General features: G+C 37.9%; 1 protein-coding gene across 1 annotated transcript; it reads left to right on the top strand.

Annotated features, from left to right (window-relative positions):
* The first annotated feature begins 16,374 nt into the window (after positions 1-16,374).
* Positions 16,375-18,931, top strand: CGA (glycoprotein hormones, alpha polypeptide). The gene is made up of 3 exons (XM_022562362.2): positions 16,375-16,660; positions 17,809-17,993; positions 18,413-18,931. The coding sequence occupies exons 1-3, from the start codon at positions 16,561-16,563 to the stop codon at positions 18,488-18,490; spliced, it is 363 nt and encodes a 120-aa protein (XP_022418070.1). The 5' UTR covers positions 16,375-16,560; the 3' UTR covers positions 18,491-18,931.
* The last annotated feature ends 437 nt before the right edge of the window (positions 18,932-19,368 follow it).

Genomic DNA, 19,368 nt, shown 5'->3' with positions numbered 1-19,368 from the left:
GACCAGCTACAGATTCTTATGGTTCCTGTCATCCGCTTCAGTGTGGCTACTCCTGCTACTGTACTATTTTAAAAGTATGGCTAGATCTGCATAATATATGGATGGAAAAAACCACCAAGATACACTGTTAGATTTAAAAAGAAAAAGGAAGGTAGGACACTAAACAATGTGTATATTATGTTTCTGTTTGTATATAGTAAAACCCCAGAAAATGTGTTTATATACACAGATAATTTCTGGAAACATTAAGAAATTGTTAAAAATGGATACCTTTGGGAATGGGAGTGAGGATTTTGGGGTAGGAGGAAGACTTACTTTTCATTGGAAATACTCTTGTATTGCTTCAAAACTTAAAATCACGTAATATATCTTTGGAATTATATTTGGAATTATATGAAGCAAAAGCTACTTGAAAAAGCAAGCATTTTACATACCTCAGCTGTTCTTCTGATTAGAGCATAATGTTTGTGATAATCATACTTTGCTATCAGAAAGATCAAATTATGTTTTATAAAACAAATCAACTAATCATATGAAACATTTACAAAGGTGGTTATGTTGAAAAAGAATTCAGTATGTAAATGACAAAACGTCATTAGGAAAAATCCATGCATTTAGCATAGCTGGTATGTACTTCACCGTGTCATACCACTATGCAAAGATGTTCCTGACACCTCCTCTGTACCATGACATGCTTTCAGGACTTTGCCTAGTAAAGGTGGCTATTTGCCTTGTCATCCTGAAACCGTGTAAATCCGACTGGGACTTGAACCCACACACTGGGACTTGAACCCATGCTCTTTTAACTGAGATCACACACCTGGTCTCAGGACTTAATGAAGCTCAGGTTCTTGATGTCTCATCGCAGAAAGAATTCAGTGAGAGACAAAGTGACAGGTAAGAAGTGGATTTATTTAGAGAGAAACACACTCCACAGACAGAGTGTGTGCCATCTCAGAAGGCAAGAGCAGCCCCAGGGTATGGGTTTTTTTTTATAGGGATGGGTAATTTCACAGGCTACTAAGTGGGAGGAGTATTCCAACTATTTTGGGGAAGGGGTGGGGATTTCGAGGAATTGGGTCACCACCCACTCTTTGACCTTATGGTCAGACTTGGAACTGTCATGGCTCCTGTGGGTGTGTCATTTAGCTTGCTGATGTGTTACAATGAACATATACTGAGGCTCAAGGTCTAGTGGAAGTCGACTCATCCATCTGCCATCTTGCACCTACTTGGTTCTAATCAGTTTATGTTGTGTCCTCAAACTAAGTCATTCTTTTTTTTTTTTTTTTTTTTTTGCGGTATGCAGGCCTCTCACTGTTGTGGCCTCTCCCGCTGCGGAGCACAGGCTCTGGACGCGCAGGCTCAGTGGCCATGGCTCACGGGCCTAGCCGCTCCGCGGCATGTGGGATCTTCCCAGACCAGGGCACGAACCCGTGTCCCCTGCATCGGCAGGCAGACTCTCAACCACTGCGCCACCAGGGAAGCCCTAGGTCATTCTTTTAAGGGTGGTGCCCCGCCCCCTTCCCTCCTGTTTCAATCGTGTAAGCAGATAAGTTATGGAGTCCCCAGAGAAAGAGAACCAGGAATGGCTTTCTTGACATAAGAGAAGCCATTTTGGCCTAAACCGTTGTGTGATCTCAGGTGGGCAGGGTCAGGATGTTTCCCTGTGAGCTGAACAAAGTCACTTTAGTTTAACATTCAGGCAGAGTGGCAGCGTTCCCCAAGGCATGCTTATAGCTATAGACAGTATCCTTTTGGTGATTATAGTAACAAAAGCAACGGAAAACAAAGGTTAAAGTAAAAGAAACAGATCCAACATGGGGTCAGATTTTGTTCTTCTCCGTTACAAAAGGTCAAAAGGAGAGAGGAGACGCCAGTCCATTGTCCTACCAACCTCCTAGAATCCTTCTTGCTGAAATCCATCTTGAGCCATGCGTATGCCATCAGGAAGGACCTTGAGTCAGAGTGATTGGCCAGAGACAACCTGGAACTAACCCCATTACCATAAAACCTGAGTCTGCGAGCCACGTGGCAGAGCAGTTCTCATGGGCTCCCTTACCCTGCTGCTCTCTGCCTGGGTGCCCCTTCCCAGGAAAGTCTCTTGCTTGTCAGCATGTGTGTCTCCTGGGACAATTCATTTTTGAGTGTTAGACAAGTGCTCACTCTTGGGCCCTGGAAGGGGTCCCTCTTCCTTCAACGAATGGAGTCTTGAACTATTTTAGGATCACAACCCTAAAAGCAGGATAGACGCAGCCACAGCCATAGCCTGAAGTGCTTGGTGGGTTTTAGGAAGACAATGTACCGGGAATCTTGGAGCTAAGCATTCCTCAGCTGGCAAGCCATAACATATGTAATTTCTGTTTAAGAAGAAACTGAGTTTTACAAAAGTGAAATGAGGTGGGGAAAGGCACAAATATTGAGAACCAATCAGTCCTTCTCAGCATTGCCTCATGCCTTCTCCATGCATCCTTATTAAAGCCAGATGCACATTTAATTTTAGAAAAGTCTAAATAGGTGTGTGTTTTATTTTTCTGTTTTCTACTGTAGTAATGTTGTAAGCTTAGAAATGCTCTATATCTAGCATCTGAAATTTACAGCTCTTCTGTTTTAAGTAAACATCAGGTACTTAGCTAATTAAATGTAATGCTTGTAGGATCCTGTTTATAGGAAAGTGTCAACTTTCAGGATGTTGTGTATAAGTCTTGATAAAATTATGTAGAAAATAACAGCGTACTCTTGTTTCATAGGCTGACCTTGCAGTCAACACCACCTGGAAATGGCTCAAAACAAAAAATGATCGGAGGGCTGAAACAAGATAAGATCAAATTGATGTCATGGTAATTACACAAAGTACCATTCAATCATTGGATGGAATTTACTGTTGATCCCTGGACTTAGATGCAGGTGGGAACATGCAGTTTTTATTACTCTGCTGGTATATAAGACAGGTGAGGACTTTATTAAGAGCAGTTACTGAGAAATCACAAGACGAAGCTAAAATCCCTCTTCAGATCCACAGTCAACTGCCCTGACCACATCCTGCAAAAAATCCAGAGGAAGGTAATATGAATGAAATAATTTGGGGGATTTTAATTGAGTAAAATATTTGAGAATACAAGGGAGCTGGTTGTGCATAAACCTTAGTAAGAAGACAGGCATTTACACATTCTCTTTTCAGCACTCATGATTGAATTGGGAGGAAGTCTGCAAAATTGTGGTCTGTGATCACAGGCTAAGATGTTATCTAACTGAAGCCAGAAACCAACTGTCTCCTGCTGTGATGTGTGAGTGCCTGTCAGTAACTATAAAGTTTTCTCAAGAAATATTGGATGTCATTTGAAAGGCATTCTTTGGAGTGGCTTCCAGGGGTCAGGAAGAGGAGGGAGGAGACATGTAAGTTACTGGTATTGTTTTGTCATCAGTTTTTAAATGACACATAACTACATCTTCAAACTGGTCAATGGTAAAGCAGCTCACCTGTTCAGCGGAATGACCATAGCTTCTGATATTTTTTGAATAGACCCTCTTGGGTAGACTTGAATTGTAACACTGAAATGTCTTGAACAACATTGTTTCCTTTTTCTTCTTTCATAGAATGCCACAAAAATAAGAGTCGGTAGTATTTCTCACTATTACTGATGGACCTTGCAATTCTACATCACTTGGCTAAGTCTAATTGGTTTGTTCCACAGAGAGTTTCTAGAAATGTTTGCTAACTTTAGTTATATTTGCGTCAGTGCTGCTTGGAATGGCAGCTGGTTAGGAAATTAGGACTAGAAAATAAAAGTGCTCCTTTGTCCCTCCTTATTAATGTTGAGGATACAAGATTTGGGTACATGGAAGAATTATGAACTGACACTACATGGGTCCTCAGGAATACTGAAGCTCCATTTCACTTTCGTGGGAACTATTGTTTCCTAAGCTCTACAATCTTCTCCTCAATCAAAAAAGAAGATGTTTTATATTAGAACAGAGGAATATTCTTAAGTTTCTGAAGATATCTTTTAAATAATTACTTAACACCAACTCAATTAGTCAAAATATTGGTCACCCAAATTGATTGTAATACTTTGCTATAGTTTTGAATTATTTTTAAATGATAAGAATAACCAGCATTTATGAAAAGTTTATGTGTCTTCGTTTCATTTCTTTAACTTTGGTTTTGGTTTCTTTTCTTTCTTTTTTTTTTTTTTGCAGTAACAGAGTCGTTGAAATTTTGAGTCATATTTCTCACCATTTCTTGCTGAAAAAGGTAGCATGTGAAGTGTTAGAAAAGCAATTTATTATATTCCAGAACAGCTTCTCAGTTTCCTTGTACATTTCTCAAATTTACATGAAAACTCAAAGTAAGAGCTAGGAAACAGAAATAGTAAAATTAGAACGTAATATGTGCATTTTGTTCAAAAGTAGATCAAGATAATCAGCTTTCACAAAGAGAAAATGTACAGGAACCAGCTGATATTTCCATTGAGAACAGCATGACCTATAGCACCATACTTCCATTTTTATAGATTGTGAATCCCAGAGTAGTTTGCTATCAACTTATGATCCTTGCAAATCCTGGTTTTGGTGTGTAACATTTCAGCATTCCCCATCATAATGTTGCACAAAATAATCCAGTAATTTCTTGATTCATCAGACTCAGAGATGACATTATAGAAATGCTCTAGCATCCGCTGTGCACTGGGGTAGGAGGAGGAGAGAGAGAAGAGGGCGCTTAGGCCAGAGCGGGAGCAGAATCAAGGGCAATATTATGAATTGAATTTGAAAAGACAACAGTAACAACATGATCCATGTTTAAATCAACGCCCTAAAGAGAATGGATGAACTGTGTGTTTCTAGGCTATAAAGGTAGTATAGGTGAAAGGATACTATCTTAGGATCAGACCACTTTCCAGTTGACTTTGGCAAATCCTTTTACCTCTCTCAAGTGTAGTTTTCTAGTCTACGAGATAGGTGACATAGTAGTGCTTTCCCCAAAGAAGTGTAAAGAGAATCAAACAAGGGAAATGGATATGAAAGCCAGTGCTTGGCCCCTGCCAGTCACTCCCCGCCAATCAGACACTAGTCCTCATGCCTTGGTCAGGTGTAAATGCCTCTTTATATGAATGAAATGTCTTTCTTAAGGCTGTTCTGAAGAAGGTGAAGTCAGATAAATATGCAAAATAAAAAATTACACGAGCAAGTTATATTTGAGTTGGTATAACATAATATTACTCTAAAAAAAAAAAGATGTCAGCATTCTATTTAGGGATATACCACCTGAAAAAAAAAAAACATTTAAGAAGTTCATTGTGAAATATAAAGTTTTGAAGGCAGTGTAGTAAAATGCGGTTCAGAGCTTGGAGTTGTAAAGAGACATTCTAAAATCTTAGGCCTGGGCTTCCCTGGTGGCGCAGTGGTTGAGAGTCCGCCTGCCGATGCAGGGGACACGGATTCGTGCCCCGGTCCGGGAGGATCCCATATGCCGCGGAGTGGCTGAGCCCGTGAGCCATGGCCGCTGAGCCTGCGCGTCCGGAGCCTGTGCTCCGCAATGGGAGAGCCCGCAGAAGTGAGAGGCCCGCGTACCGAAAAAAAAAAAAAAAAAAAGATAAAATCTTAGGTCTGCCAGTGGTGAATTTTGTGACTTTGTATAGGTTACTTCGCCTCTGGAATTCTTTTATCTGCCAAAATGAGAAGAATACCTCACAGGGTTGTCATGAGTATTGAATATATTTATGTGTTCAAGGTGCTCAAAAGAATACCTAGCACACACAAGTGCTCAATTAATGGTTGGTATTCTTTTTAATGTAGAAGTTATTATTACCAAATTCATTATGGCAGATACTGTGGGCAATGCTAACTCGGAATTTTTTTTCACACTTTGTTAGATTTTCCCTAATAGATTAACTGAATCTGTGTTATATAAATCACACCCCACAGAGGAAAAGTACCGGAAGAAAGTGGAGAGACAAGACCGGCGTCCCATATCTCAAACCCTGGAGGAGAAATTTTTGTTATAAGAGACAGTGGTTGTTCCAGTTATCTATTACTGTGCATCAAAGTACTGAAAAGCTTAGTGGGTAAAACAAGAAGTTATAATTATCTCTCAAGGCCCTGCAGGTGGATTGGGCTCAACTGGGCAGTTCTTAACTTGGATTTCTCATGCATTTGTGATCAGATATTGGCTGGGGCTGGAGTCATCTGAAGGCTCGACTGGGCTGGTCATTCAAATGGCTTCTTCATTCATTATTTCTCGGCCTCTTTCTCTTTCTCTGTGTGGCATCTCGTTCTCCAGGGCCGGTCCACGTGGCTTATAGCCTTCTTACTGTGTGGTGGTCTCAGACTAGTAGCACTTCTTACACAGCAACTGGCTTCTAAGACACAGGAAGCAGAAACTGCCAGGTCAGTGCAGGGCTACTCCCACGACTGGCCCAGTGTTGTATTGGTGTGAGGGACACTCTCGTGACTGCCTTATTCTATTGGTGTAAGTAGCCATAGGGCCCGCCTAGATCAACGGGATACAAAGACAGACACACCACTTTTCCATATGGAAGTGGCAAGGTCATACTGCAGAGTGAATGTAGGCTGAGAATATTTTTGTGGCCATCTTTGGGAAGTACACCTGCCATAGCAGAGAAAACAGGGGCAATAAACAATAAGGGGCTTCTCTTTGCAGTTCTGCTCTGTTTTTTTTTTTTTTTTAACTATTATTTATTTTTATTTTTGGCTGCACCGTGCAGCATGTGGGATCTTAGTTCCCCAACCAGGGATCGAACCCGTGGGCCCTGCAGTGGAAACGTGGAGTCCCAACCACTGGACCTCTAGGGAATTCCCTGCTTTGTTTTTATCACAGAAAAAAATGCTTATAATGTGAGGTGCTGGGGTTGAGAAATCTACAAACCCAGCCTGTCCATTCTATTATTGAGAGACTTTAAGGTAAATTAAATGTTTCTAAAATCTAGTGCTTTTAAATGGAAATGATACTTGGTGTGCCAAAAGATTGCACGAAAACAGCTCAAATAAAAAACAAAATGTAATGCACAAATTTTTAAAGTTACAAGAATGATTCTTATATTGCTATAATAATGCTCTGTATAAAACTTTTCTGGCCTTTGGATGTTTTACTTTTCTGAGTGATAAGTTGACACTACTTAATGTTTTGTTCCTGATAGCATTTATTACTGCAATAATGTTAATTTTAAAAATTGGGTATTTTTAAACTACAAATATTTGAATTTCTCATTTAAAACAATATTTTATGGTACATAGAGTTTGTCCTATCAAAATTTCTTGTTGATTTAGTTTGCAGACAATTTAAAAAATGCTGATGTGCTAGAAAAACCAGAAGGGTAATGGAAGAACTAAGATTTTAATTACATAATTATGTTAACATTGTAAAGTGCCTTAAAATAACAATTAAAGTAGAACGTGTACATCTTATTTTAAGCCCCTTAAATTTAGTCAGTTAAGAAGCTTCTCAAAATATGATTGTTACAAGAATCATCATAAAGGAATTGAAATTTTTATAATCCTATGAGCACTTCAATTTCCTTCTAAATACTGCCTGCTCTTTTTCTTTTTAAAAAATAAATATTTAAAGGTCATCTTTTGTTCTGTTTGTTTTTATGGAAACCCCTGGGGTTTTTTGTTTGTTTGTTTGTTTGCAAAGTATACCTGTACAAGTTGTACTTTATACGTCTTTTGCCTCTAAGACCCCCTTTTTTCACTCTTTCTCTTCATTTCATCTGGAAAATTAAGTCGGCTCCCTTTTAGAATTTTGCGAAGCCAAAGAATACTGTTAAGTAGTTGATAAACAGAAATCCCACCCCAGATACAGCTGTTGAACTGTGTGACGTCACTTATTTTCCTCTGGACACTGGGACACTTTGGGGGTACACTACCTGCAACCCCTGTGACTAGGCTGGGGAAGTTATGAGGACCGCTGCATACACAAAGCTCCTGTACAAATGTTAAAACAGTAAAATATATATTTACTACTGTCGTGTTTCTCTTCCCCATGAAATACGTGTTCTTTATTCTCATTAGTTTTTCACCTCTCCATTTTCCTGTCCCCAGCCTATCAAATGTTTCAACATCTACGAATGCTTTTACTGCAGCACTCATTGCTCTCACTCGCAGTCTTGCCTTTGTATCTGGGTCAGAGAGCAGGAAACTTATTCATATTTGTGTTACCCATACTTGGCACAGTGCCTGGCACGTAGCAGGTACTTATTCAAAGTCTTTAAACCTTTCAAATGTTCAATTTGGACCTTAAATTGTGCACTTTACAATGTTGAACTGTCAAATCATCCAAAACTCATCTTTTCATAAAATAGAGAAAGCATTAATTATCTATATCAAAGAATGAATGAGGGGATTTGAGACAGATCATGGGAGTATTAACCGTTTCTCTCTCAGCCATCCTTTGACGATCAGTGAATGCGATACTGGGTCTCAAGGTCACTCCAGTGCCTAGGAGCAATATTTGAATGTCTACTTAGAAGAACTGAGAACTTGGAGGATTACTGAGCTTGGGGGCTGGAGCATGGGATCACAGAAGACATTCACTGCTCGACCTGGGATTCAGAATATGTTACAAGAACAGGGTAAAAACCCACTTGCTGCAACTAGAGGACATGAAGAAAGAAAACTAGTAGCCAAGGCTACTCCAAGTTGAGTTTCCTGATCACTGACCCCAGACTCTTTAAATTCGTCCAGCAGGAGACATCAGTGGTCACTCGGTGGGACGTGGAGGTGAGCCTGTTCGGGGACTGGCTCCATGGGAGTTGGTGGGATGAAGGATGAAGGGTGCTGAACGTCCACTTACCCTTGTGATGCTCCACCTTCGTATCTCTCATCCAGGCTGAACTATTGCTATTCGCTGGACCAGGCAAGATGCTAAAACTTACAGGCCTCTCCTCTGTTCAACAAACAATTCTTACATACCTATCTCATGCCAGGCAGTGTGCTGGGGATTAAAGTCTTTGCTTTCAAGGGTCCTTTTCATTAGTGATCCTTCACTGAAGGCTGCCTACTTTTCTTCTTCTTGGTAGTTTGGGGCTGGGCTAGATGGGGCTAATGAAGTGAAACCTTAGGTTAACTCTCTAGAAATCAGTTAGATCTAATCTGTTTTGTTAACAAAGAATTATGCCTCTACCCTAGCCAGTCATCTCAAAAATGTGCTATGAGTCAGTTGGGCTTCCTGGTGTGGAGAGTATGGGTGAGTCACCCCATCTACCACCACCATTAGAAAAATCGAAAACCTTACTCTTTGGCAGTGGGGGAGCAATGGCAGCATCTTTGCAGGTGAATGAAGACCAGGATGTCACATTGTACCAAACACTTGTCTTCTTGGAACAATCTTATATATATATATGTATATGTACATATATGTATATTTGTGTACATACATGCATGTACACATATATACATACATCCATATATGTGTGTGTATGTATATTTAATTTGCCTTGAAGCCTTTCAGTAATAGGATTGACAGGTTGGGATGATAGATTTCTTAGTCCTGGCACCTTACCTTATAAACACTTTTTTTCTGTGATAAAAACAGAACAGAGGAGCTGCAAAGAGAAGCCCCCTTATTGTTCATTGTCCCGAAGTTTTCACTGCTATGGCAGGTGTACTTTTCAAAACGGGCCAGAAAAAAAATCTCAGTCTAAATTCATTCTGCAGTATGACTTTGCCACTCCCACATCAAAACGTAGTGTCTATCTTTGTACACTCTTTGATAGATGGGGTTGGTGTGTATGTGTATGGTACTTGGTGTGTCAAGATATGTAGAGAGAGATATATATAGATATATACTGATGTCCATATGTGTGTGTGTATGGTACACTGCTATTTACCTATTATATAAATCATTTAATACATGAATTATATATTAATGTATATAATCACAATAAATAATACGCAAACATATTAAATAATAATAGTAAGTTTAACATTGTAAATCAACTATACTTCTATGAAAAAGAAAAAAAATAATAGTAAATCATGGCAATAATATTCTTTAATACTTTTAAGAATGCTATCTTTTCCTTACAGAGTCTTATTATATTAAGAACATAAATTTGCCCACATACCTAGTTTGATATAAAGTAACAGATACCCAGTTGAAACACTGAAGCTCTTATATATGCTTTTTATTAATGTTTTCTTTTGAATTCTTATGACTTTTATATCTTAGCATAAAATGGCTCTTACCTGTGGCATATTTAACACTTAGACATTCATGTATTAGCCAGCTACAAATTCTATAGCTAAGAGAGAATATGTCATCTCTAATGAATTTATTATCTGGAAATATTTTATTTTATTAAACACTTATTCTAAGCTGTCATTCAAGAGTTATCTTGTTTCTCAGTATGAATGACAGCTCTACATAAGCAACTTCTGATTGATACTGTTACTGTTCTAAAGTCCCGATGCAACACAACTGCATCTACTCTGTGCAAGACCTTGTGCTAGGATGGGGGTGGGTTAGAGGGGCACAGTTTCTACCCTTAAGAAGCTTTACATGGATGGAAAGACAAACAGGTATATAACTAGCTAGAGTTCAGGACAGACTGTGGAACTTCATCTAAGAATTATAAGCAAAGTGATGGATAAATGCAGTGGAGAGTTATTTATTCTCTCTTTGGGCTTGGATGAAACCTTCACAATGAAGCTGGTGGCTGGGCAGCTCCTTAAAAAACTCTGAGGTGGATGGCTGAGAAGGGGGAGAGAGGCCTTACAGGTCAAGTCGAGAATACACACATTTTCTTGGCCTCATTTTATTCTGATGGGGCAGGCGGCAGGAGGTGAGGGTGTGTTGAGTGGGTGTTGGAGGCGCACTGTAGGGCTGGATATATAGAGTCTGTGATGCCTGCAGTGTTCTCACTCGGAATACCAAGAGGCTGAGATTAGTACATCTGATTTAGATTGAGCATGTTTTGCAAAATAGCATAAATCCCAGCTGAACATAATTATTGTTCCTGCCCTGGGTCTTAATGTTTTTCTTCCATATTCCAAAACAGAAAGGCCAAAGGGTGATTAGGCTGATGAAAACATTTATTAAAATGTTTTCGGAAACACCTAGAATTTGAGGGTTAATCCCTTTCTGCTTGGTTAATCTCATCTCTTTTTAAAATAAAGACAAAGCCGTTTCTGTTATTGAAAGCTAAAGGAATGGTGACTTTGGTTCTGCTTTTTCAATCTTCTCTTCACTTTATCATAAAGCAAATTCTAAAATATGCATCCGTTTCATGCTCTCACTTTCTGCAATCTTGTTATAAATGCTTCTCTCTGAATTAATTCTGATATAATTGTTCACTGCATAATGCTGAATTTTCATAATATATGAGCTGCAATATCAAAGCACAAAAATGATACTAATTTAAAAAGGAAACCAGTTTCAATTCTGAAATTTTCCTTGTGGCTTTGTATATCACTTAAGAAGTGGTTCTCAAATTTCAGCTCTTAGAATCTGTTTATGATCTTAAAGATTATCGAAGCGCTCAAAGAATATTTTTAATGAATTTATATTTATCAATAGTTACTGATATAGAAATTATGTTGGAAAAAGTTTTAAAATATTTATTCTTTTTTTTTGGCCACATGGCTTGTGGGATCTTATTTCCCTGACCAGGGATTGAACCCAGGCCCTCAGCAGTGAAAGCACCAAGCACTGGACTGCCAGGGAATTCCCAGAAATATTTATTCCTTTAAAAACAACAATTTAAAACCTATCACATGTTAACACAAATACAATATATTTATAAAAAATGACAATTTCCAAAACAAAAAAAGTCAGTGAGAAGAGTGGCATTGTTTTACCTTTTTGCAATTTTTTTTTTTTTTTTTGGCCACATCCTGAGGCTTGTGGGGATCTTCAGTCCCCCAACCAGGGACTGAACCTGAGGCAGTGAAAGCGTCAAGTCCCAACCACTGGACCACCAGGGAATTCCCTCTTTTTGAAAATTTAAAAAGTACTGGGCTAATAGAACACAGCTACATTCTCAGGTGCTTCTATATTCAATCTGTTGTTATATCACATGTCATGTAGCCTCTAGAAAATTTCTCTGAACACTCATGAGAGGATGAGAGTGAAAAATCCAAACAGCATCTTAGTATTATTATGAAAATAATTTTGACCTCACAGACCCACTGAAAGTGTTTAGGGTCCCCAGATCTCACTTTGAGAGCCACTGACTTAGGACAATATTTATTCAGTGTTAATTATGGGTGAAGATAAATAAAACCCATAATTACTTGTGTATAAGTATATAAATCAGGTAGAAATAATGACGTACATATGTTTTAGCCTTACCTACACGTAAACAGTCTGTTTTCTGTATTATAAACTGTTGGTTCTACTGTCTGACAAATTATTCTTACAAGATACATGGGTTGATATAAACATCTAGAAAAACATGGTCTTATCATGTCAGTCTACATGAAAAATAACCACAGGTTTTGAATCACATGGAATTATAAATCTCATTCTGAAATTTTTTTAAAAGAAATTTTGGTTTTGATAAATTATAGATTTAGAGGAAGTTGCCCCCCACCACAGCCCAAAAAATGTACAGGGAAGTCCTGAGTATCCTTTAGCTAGTTCCCTCAATGACAATACCTTCCAAAACTATAGTACAAGGGGAAAACCAGGAAATTGACATTGGTACAACCCACAGAGTTTATTTGGATTTCACTAGTATTTTGTGTATGTGTGTGTTTCTGTGCAATTCCATCCCATGTTAGATTGTGACACTATCACAGTCAAGATAAAGAACTGTTCCATCACCACAAGGCTCCCGGTTCTATCTTTGTATAGCCACATTTACTTACTCCCCTCAACTTCCTCCCCACATACTAACTCCTTGAAACTGCTAATGTAGCATCTCTATAATTTTATCAATTCAAGAGCGTTATATAAATGGAATCACACAGAATGCAACCTTCACTCAGCAGGATACCCTTGAGATCCATCCAAGTTGCATGCGTATCAATAACATGTTCCTATTTCTTGTTACATAGTATATAATCTGGTATTGGAAGTACCATTGTTTGCAGAGCCAACCATTCCTCTGCTGTTGGGCATTTGGACCATTTCCAGTTTGGGGCTATTATAAATAAAGATGCTATGACCCTTTATATATGTTTTATTTGAACATAGTTTTCATTTCTCTGAGATAAATGCCCAAGTACAACTGCTGGGTTATATGGTAACTACATGTTCAGTTTTATAAGAAACTTCCAAACTATTTTCCAGAGGGCTGTACCATTTTATATTTCCACCAGAAACGTCTGAATTATCCTGTTTCTCTGCATCCATTTGGTGTTATTTTTATGTTAGCTAGCTGATAGGTATATAATATCTCATTGTGGTTTTAATTTGCATGTCCCTAATGGTTGATGTAGAATACATTAAATGTGCTTACTTGCCATCTATATATCTTCTCCAGTGCAATGCCCATTTTTCAACTGGATTTTTTAAATTGAGTTTTGAGAGTTCTTTATATATTCCAGATACTAGTCCTCTGTTAGACATATGGCTTGCAAACATTTTCTCTAAGTCCGTATCTTGTATTTTCATCCTCTTTGAGGATTAACCCATAATTTGGATGAGGTCTAATTTATCATTTTTTCCTTTTATGTATTTCATTGTCAACTCTAAAAACTATTCACCTAGCCCCTGCCCACCCTTCCCAATTTTTTCCTAAAAATTTTATAGTTTCACATTTTACAGTTAAGTCGATGATCCATTTTGAATTAATTTTCATATAAGGTATGAGATTTACATTAAGGTGTTTGTTTATATGTTTGTTTTGTTCTGTTTTTGTATTTATTTTGCCTATGGATGTCCAACTGTTATAGCAGCCATTATTGAAAAAGTCGAAATCCTCTGTTAAATTGCTTTGGCATCTTTGTCAAAAGCCAGCTGGGCATATTTTTTGGTTCTCTATTCTGTTCCATTGGTCTGTGTATCCCTCTGCTAATATCATGCTGTTTTATTACTGTAGTTATAGAATAAGACAACACTGGGAAGACTGGTTCCTCCCACTTTGTTTCTAAAATTGTTTTAGCTATTCTAGATCCTAGTCATAAACTTCTCTGTGTCTACAAAAGCTGTGCTAGGATTTTGATAGGTATTTCATTAAACATAGAAATCAATTTGGAGAGAATTGATGTATTTACCATGTTGAGTCTTCCAATCCATGCACATGATATGTCTCTCTGTTTATTTAGGTCTTTAATTTACTTCATCAGTATTTTGTAATTTTCAGTGTACAAGTCCTGTCCATATTTTGTTAGATTTATACGTATTTTATTTTCTTTGGAGCGATTATAAATAGTATTGCGTTTTTAATTTGTTTCCACATTATTGTTTTTAGTATATAGAAATGTAGTTGATTTTTATGTGTTGTTTTTGTCATGCAATCTTGCTGGGCTCACTAATTAGTTCCAGAACATTTTTTGTAGGTTCCCTGTTTTGCTTTTTTTTTTTAAATGTAGATGATCATATCATCTATAAATAGGGATAGTTTTACTTCTTCATTTTAAATTTGTGTGCCTTAATTTCTTTTTCTTGCCATATTGTGCTGGCCAGAATGTCCAGCACTATATTGAATAAGAGTGTGAGAGTGGACATCCTTGCCATGTTCCTGATCTGAAGGGGAAAGCACTTGGTTTTTCACCATTAAGTGTGATGTTATCTGTAGGTTTTTGTAAATGCTCTTTATCAAGTGGAGAAAACCCTTTTGGTTCTTGTTTGATGAGAGTTTTTATCATGAAAGAGTACTGGATGCTTTCAAATGCTTTCCTGTGTTGATTGATATAATAATATGATTTTTCTTTATTCTTTTGATATAGTGGATTACAATTAAGTGATTTTCAAATATTGAATACTGCGAATTATTTTCAGTTGGTTGTGTTAAATAACTCTTCTTATACATTACGGGGTTCAATTTGCTATTATTTTGTTTTGGATTTTTGCATCTAATTTCATGAGATATACCAGTCTCTTGTTTTCTTTTTTTTGTTCCGTATTTGTCTGGTTTTGGTGTCAGGGTAATCCTGGCCTCATAAACTGAGTTGGGAACTGTTCCCTTCTCTTCTATTTTATGAAAGTGACTCTGTAAAATTGGTGTTAATTCTTTAAATGTTCTGAATTGTCTTCTCATTGGTAATTAATTCTCTGTCTCTGTTATCTTTCATGGTTTGAACATAAGCAGTTTAAAAATAGGGATAAAAATCTGTCCCTTTCACATATATACAATGGAATATTACTCAGCCATAAAAAGAAATGAAATTGAGTTATTTGTAGTGAGGTGGATGGACCTAGAGTCTGTCATACAGAGTGAAGTCAGAAAGAGAAAAACAAATAACGTATGTTAATGCATATATATGGAATCTAAAAAAAAACAAATGGTACTGATGAACCTAGTTGCAGGGCAGGAATAAAGATGTAGACATAGAGAATGGACTTGAGGACACGGGGTGGGAGGGGGAAGCTGGGGCAAAGTGAGAGTAGCATTGACATGTATACACTACTGAATGTAAAATAGATAGCTAGTGGGAAGCAGCAGCATAGCACAGGGAGATCAGCTCGGTCCTTTGCGATGACCTAGAGGGGTGGGATAGGGAAGGTGGGAGGGAGGCTCAAGAGGGAGGGGATATGGGGACATATGTATGCATATGGCTGATTCACTTTGGTGTACAACAGAAACTAACACAGTATTGTGAAGCAATTATACTCCAATAAAGATCTATTAAAAATTTTTTGTCCCTTTTATCTTACATGAGATTTTTCTAGAACATGTAGGGATAAAACCCAGTTCTTAAATGCGGTGAGGTCAATGCCTGGATAAATGGTCAATCACTCAGCTGACCTTGCATAACCTGATCTCATGTACTCAGAATGCTTAGGTAAAGCTGTATCTACAGGTATAAATAAGTCAGGAAGTGGATTTAGGAGAACTTTGATTGATACTACCTGCTGTCTACTCTTGCCACATTGCTGGGGTAGCATTTACTTTGCACACTGATAACTAGCCTTACAGCCCAGCTACCGACAGTGAATAAAAAGCAGGAGAGATATTATCCTTTCTTTCTGTTTTCCCACCTGGGAATGTAGAGATGGGAAGGATGGGCTCAAATGCTTGTATATTTTATATATCATATATAAGCTTATCTATCTATCTGTCTATGTATCCATCCATCCACCCACTCATATAGATATCCTTAGATATTATCTAGTTGAAATTTCATGTTTCATAAATAAGGACATCAAAGCTTCTTAACAGGATGTTAAGATTTTAAAAAGAGAACTTCTTGTTGTTATCATTATACCTGATTCTACTGGTTGATGTGAGAAGTAGGAAGAGTCAATTCTCTACCTCTTTCCAAAAGAGAAATTGCTTTTTTTATACATGGCTTTAGAGTGTATTGGGAGCTGTAAGCAGAGGGGTCAAGACACTGATGACTATTACTATTAATATTAAAATTACTGGTTGTTGTTATGCCTGTTAAGCCAATTTTATAGTAACTTTTTTCCCATGTCTGTTTTGCAGAAGAGCCATGGATTACTACAGAAAATATGCAGCTGTCATTCTGGCCACATTGTCTGTGTTTCTGCAAATTCTCTATTCCTTTCCTGATGGAGAGTTTACAATGCAGGGTGTGTGACCAAACTTGGGTTTGCAGTAACAAGAAAGCGCACATTTCTAGATGTACATCAATAACTCCATTAATTACATTTCTACCTCCTTTTCAAATGTGATAAATCTTTGCTGTTGGATATCTATCTAGGCACTTTTAGACTGTGAACATAAAATTAAACTAGGTTCCAAAAATGTACAGTGAAAATGATATCTTACATGTCCATTTAAATAGCAGCCTGTACATTTCCATCTGAAATAGATTCCTGGTTATTCTTTATCCGAGTTTTACAAGCAGAAAGTGCTCCTTATTCAGTCTAGCTAGTTGACTTTTTTTCTGTTTTTTACATGTCTCCCAGAAGATTTGGGAGGATTTTAACATTGCCTTTGTAGATGAATTTTCAAATCAGTTAACAAGTGAGAAAACAAAACCATTTTATGCAGTAAATTTGTTTTGCTGTACTTTCTGAAAAATCTCATATAGTAGCTGATATAATTCCATCTGCTATGAAATTGTGAGCTACTATTGGTGATGGTTTTTCTCTAGACAAGTGATCATATTTTAACCCCTGTTCCCAAGTGCAGATGCCTGATCTCATATCAGGCTGTGCCACTCACCATGCTTTCTTAATTCTGACACATGCTTTTCTTTGTCAGTATTTGGAGTTGCTATGGGGCAAAAACAATAGCAGATTCTAAATGGGAAAATATTTTGCCTCTGGGCAAAATCCTTCTTTTGGATGACATGGTGTTTTCATCTGTCAAGTTTTGCATTCCCTATAGACATACTATCAGCACTGGAATTGAGAAGTCATACTTAAAGAAACTACTGCTACTGAGATTTCCCATGCATATCTGTAAAAATCGTTTTCCCATGAAAATAACTGTAGTCGGTACAAATAGATATCGTGTCTGAAGATGAACATACAGCCCAAAAGTATTGGGTTGGCCGAAAAGTTTGTCCGGGTTTTCCATGTTACAGAAGAACCCGATGAACTTTTGGGTCAACCCAATATTTATTTATTTATTTAATTTCTTTTGATTTCCAATAGATAAAAAGAATATTTGCTGTCCCATAATAAGGAAAAATGTATAGTTTCTTTTAAAATTATTTTTGGATTATTTTACTCTTTGCCTTTTTTTTTTCTTTCTTTTTTTCTGGTGATAGGCTGCCCAGAATGCAAGCTAAAGGAAAACAAATACTTCTCCAAGTTGGGTGCCCCAATCTATCAATGCATGGGCTGCTGCTTCTCCAGAGCATACCCCACTCCAGCGAGGTCCAAGAAGACAATGTTGGTCCCAAAGAACATCACCTCAGAAGCCACATGCTGTGTGGCCAAAGCATTTACCAAGGTGAGAACTGAAAGGGCCCCAGAAACTTTCTAACAGTTCAACCAGAGAAATGTCCTCAGAGCACATCCATGGGGTTTAATGCCAGAGGTATCTGATGACCCATGCTTTATTTGTAGAGTGAAGGGCTGCATTTGTCCCCTTTAATCAAAAGAGTCAGCAACCTTGTGGGCACAGGCTGGATTTATTCTGAATGAAGAGAGTAGGGGTAGAGGTGATGAGGGGCAGGTTGGGAGAGAGTATAGAATACTTAGTGCAAACCTAAGCTTTCAGAGTGAAAATATCAGCTGAAAAGGAGAAGATGCAAATATAGCAAGCATCTATTTAATTCAGCTGGCTAGAGTCCATTTTATTTAACAGTTTTCAGTTTTGCCCACCTATCTATCTATCTATATCTGTCATCTTTTCCCCTTCCTCCTTAGGCTACAGTGATGGGAAATGCCAGAGTGGAGAATCACACTGAGTGCCACTGCAGTACTTGTTATTATCACAAATCTTAAAGAGTTTGCAAAGGGCCGTGTTGATGACTGCTGATTTCCTGGAGTGGAACATTAATTTGTTCAGTGTTTATGACTTTGCAAGATAAAACCCTCCTTTTCCTGACCGTACCATGTTTTACACGCTTTAAGAATATACTGCAGCTTTATTGCCTTTCTCTTTATCCTACAGTATAATCGGCAGTCTTGTTCTTTTCATTTGGAATGAAATACAGCATTTAGCATGACCATAAAAAGCTGGTTCCGCTAGAAATAAAGTCTTTTAAATCATCATTCTACCACTGAATTCTAATTTTTTCTGAAAAGTTTCAAGCCAGTTACTTTTTTTTTTTTTACATCTTTATTGGAGTATAATTGCTTTACAATGGTGTGTTAGTTTCTGCTATATAACAAAGTGAATCAGTTATACATATACATATGTTCCCATATCTCTTCCCTCTTGCGTCTCCCTCCCTCCCACCCTCCATATCCCACCCCTCTAGGTGGTCACAAACCACCGAGCTGACCTCCCTGTGCTATGTGGCTTCTTCCCACTAGCTATCTATTTTACGTTTGGTGGTGTATATATGTCCATGCCACTCTCTCACTTTGTCACAGCTTACCCTTCCCCCTCCCCATATCCTCAAGTCCATGCTCTAGTAGGTCTGTGTCTTTATTCCTGTCTTACCCTTAGGTTCTTCATGACATTTTTTTTTCTTAAATTCCATATATATGTGTTAGCATACGGTATTTGTCTTTCTCTTTCTGACTTACTTCACTCTGTATGACAGACTCTAGGTCTATCCACCTCATTACAAATAACTCAATTTCGTTTCTTTTTATAAGCAAGTTACTTTTAATAGGATTAATGGGAGGGAGGGAGCCAGTGTGGGCCCCTACAT

Source organism: Delphinapterus leucas, chromosome 12 (genome assembly GCF_059928025.1).
Source record: "Delphinapterus leucas isolate spDelLeu-1000000601 "Yukka" chromosome 12, BTC_Dleu_Yukka2, whole genome shotgun sequence".
NCBI lineage: Eukaryota > Metazoa > Chordata > Mammalia > Artiodactyla > Monodontidae > Delphinapterus > Delphinapterus leucas.
This window is presented reverse-complemented; position numbering and strand designations above follow the sequence as displayed.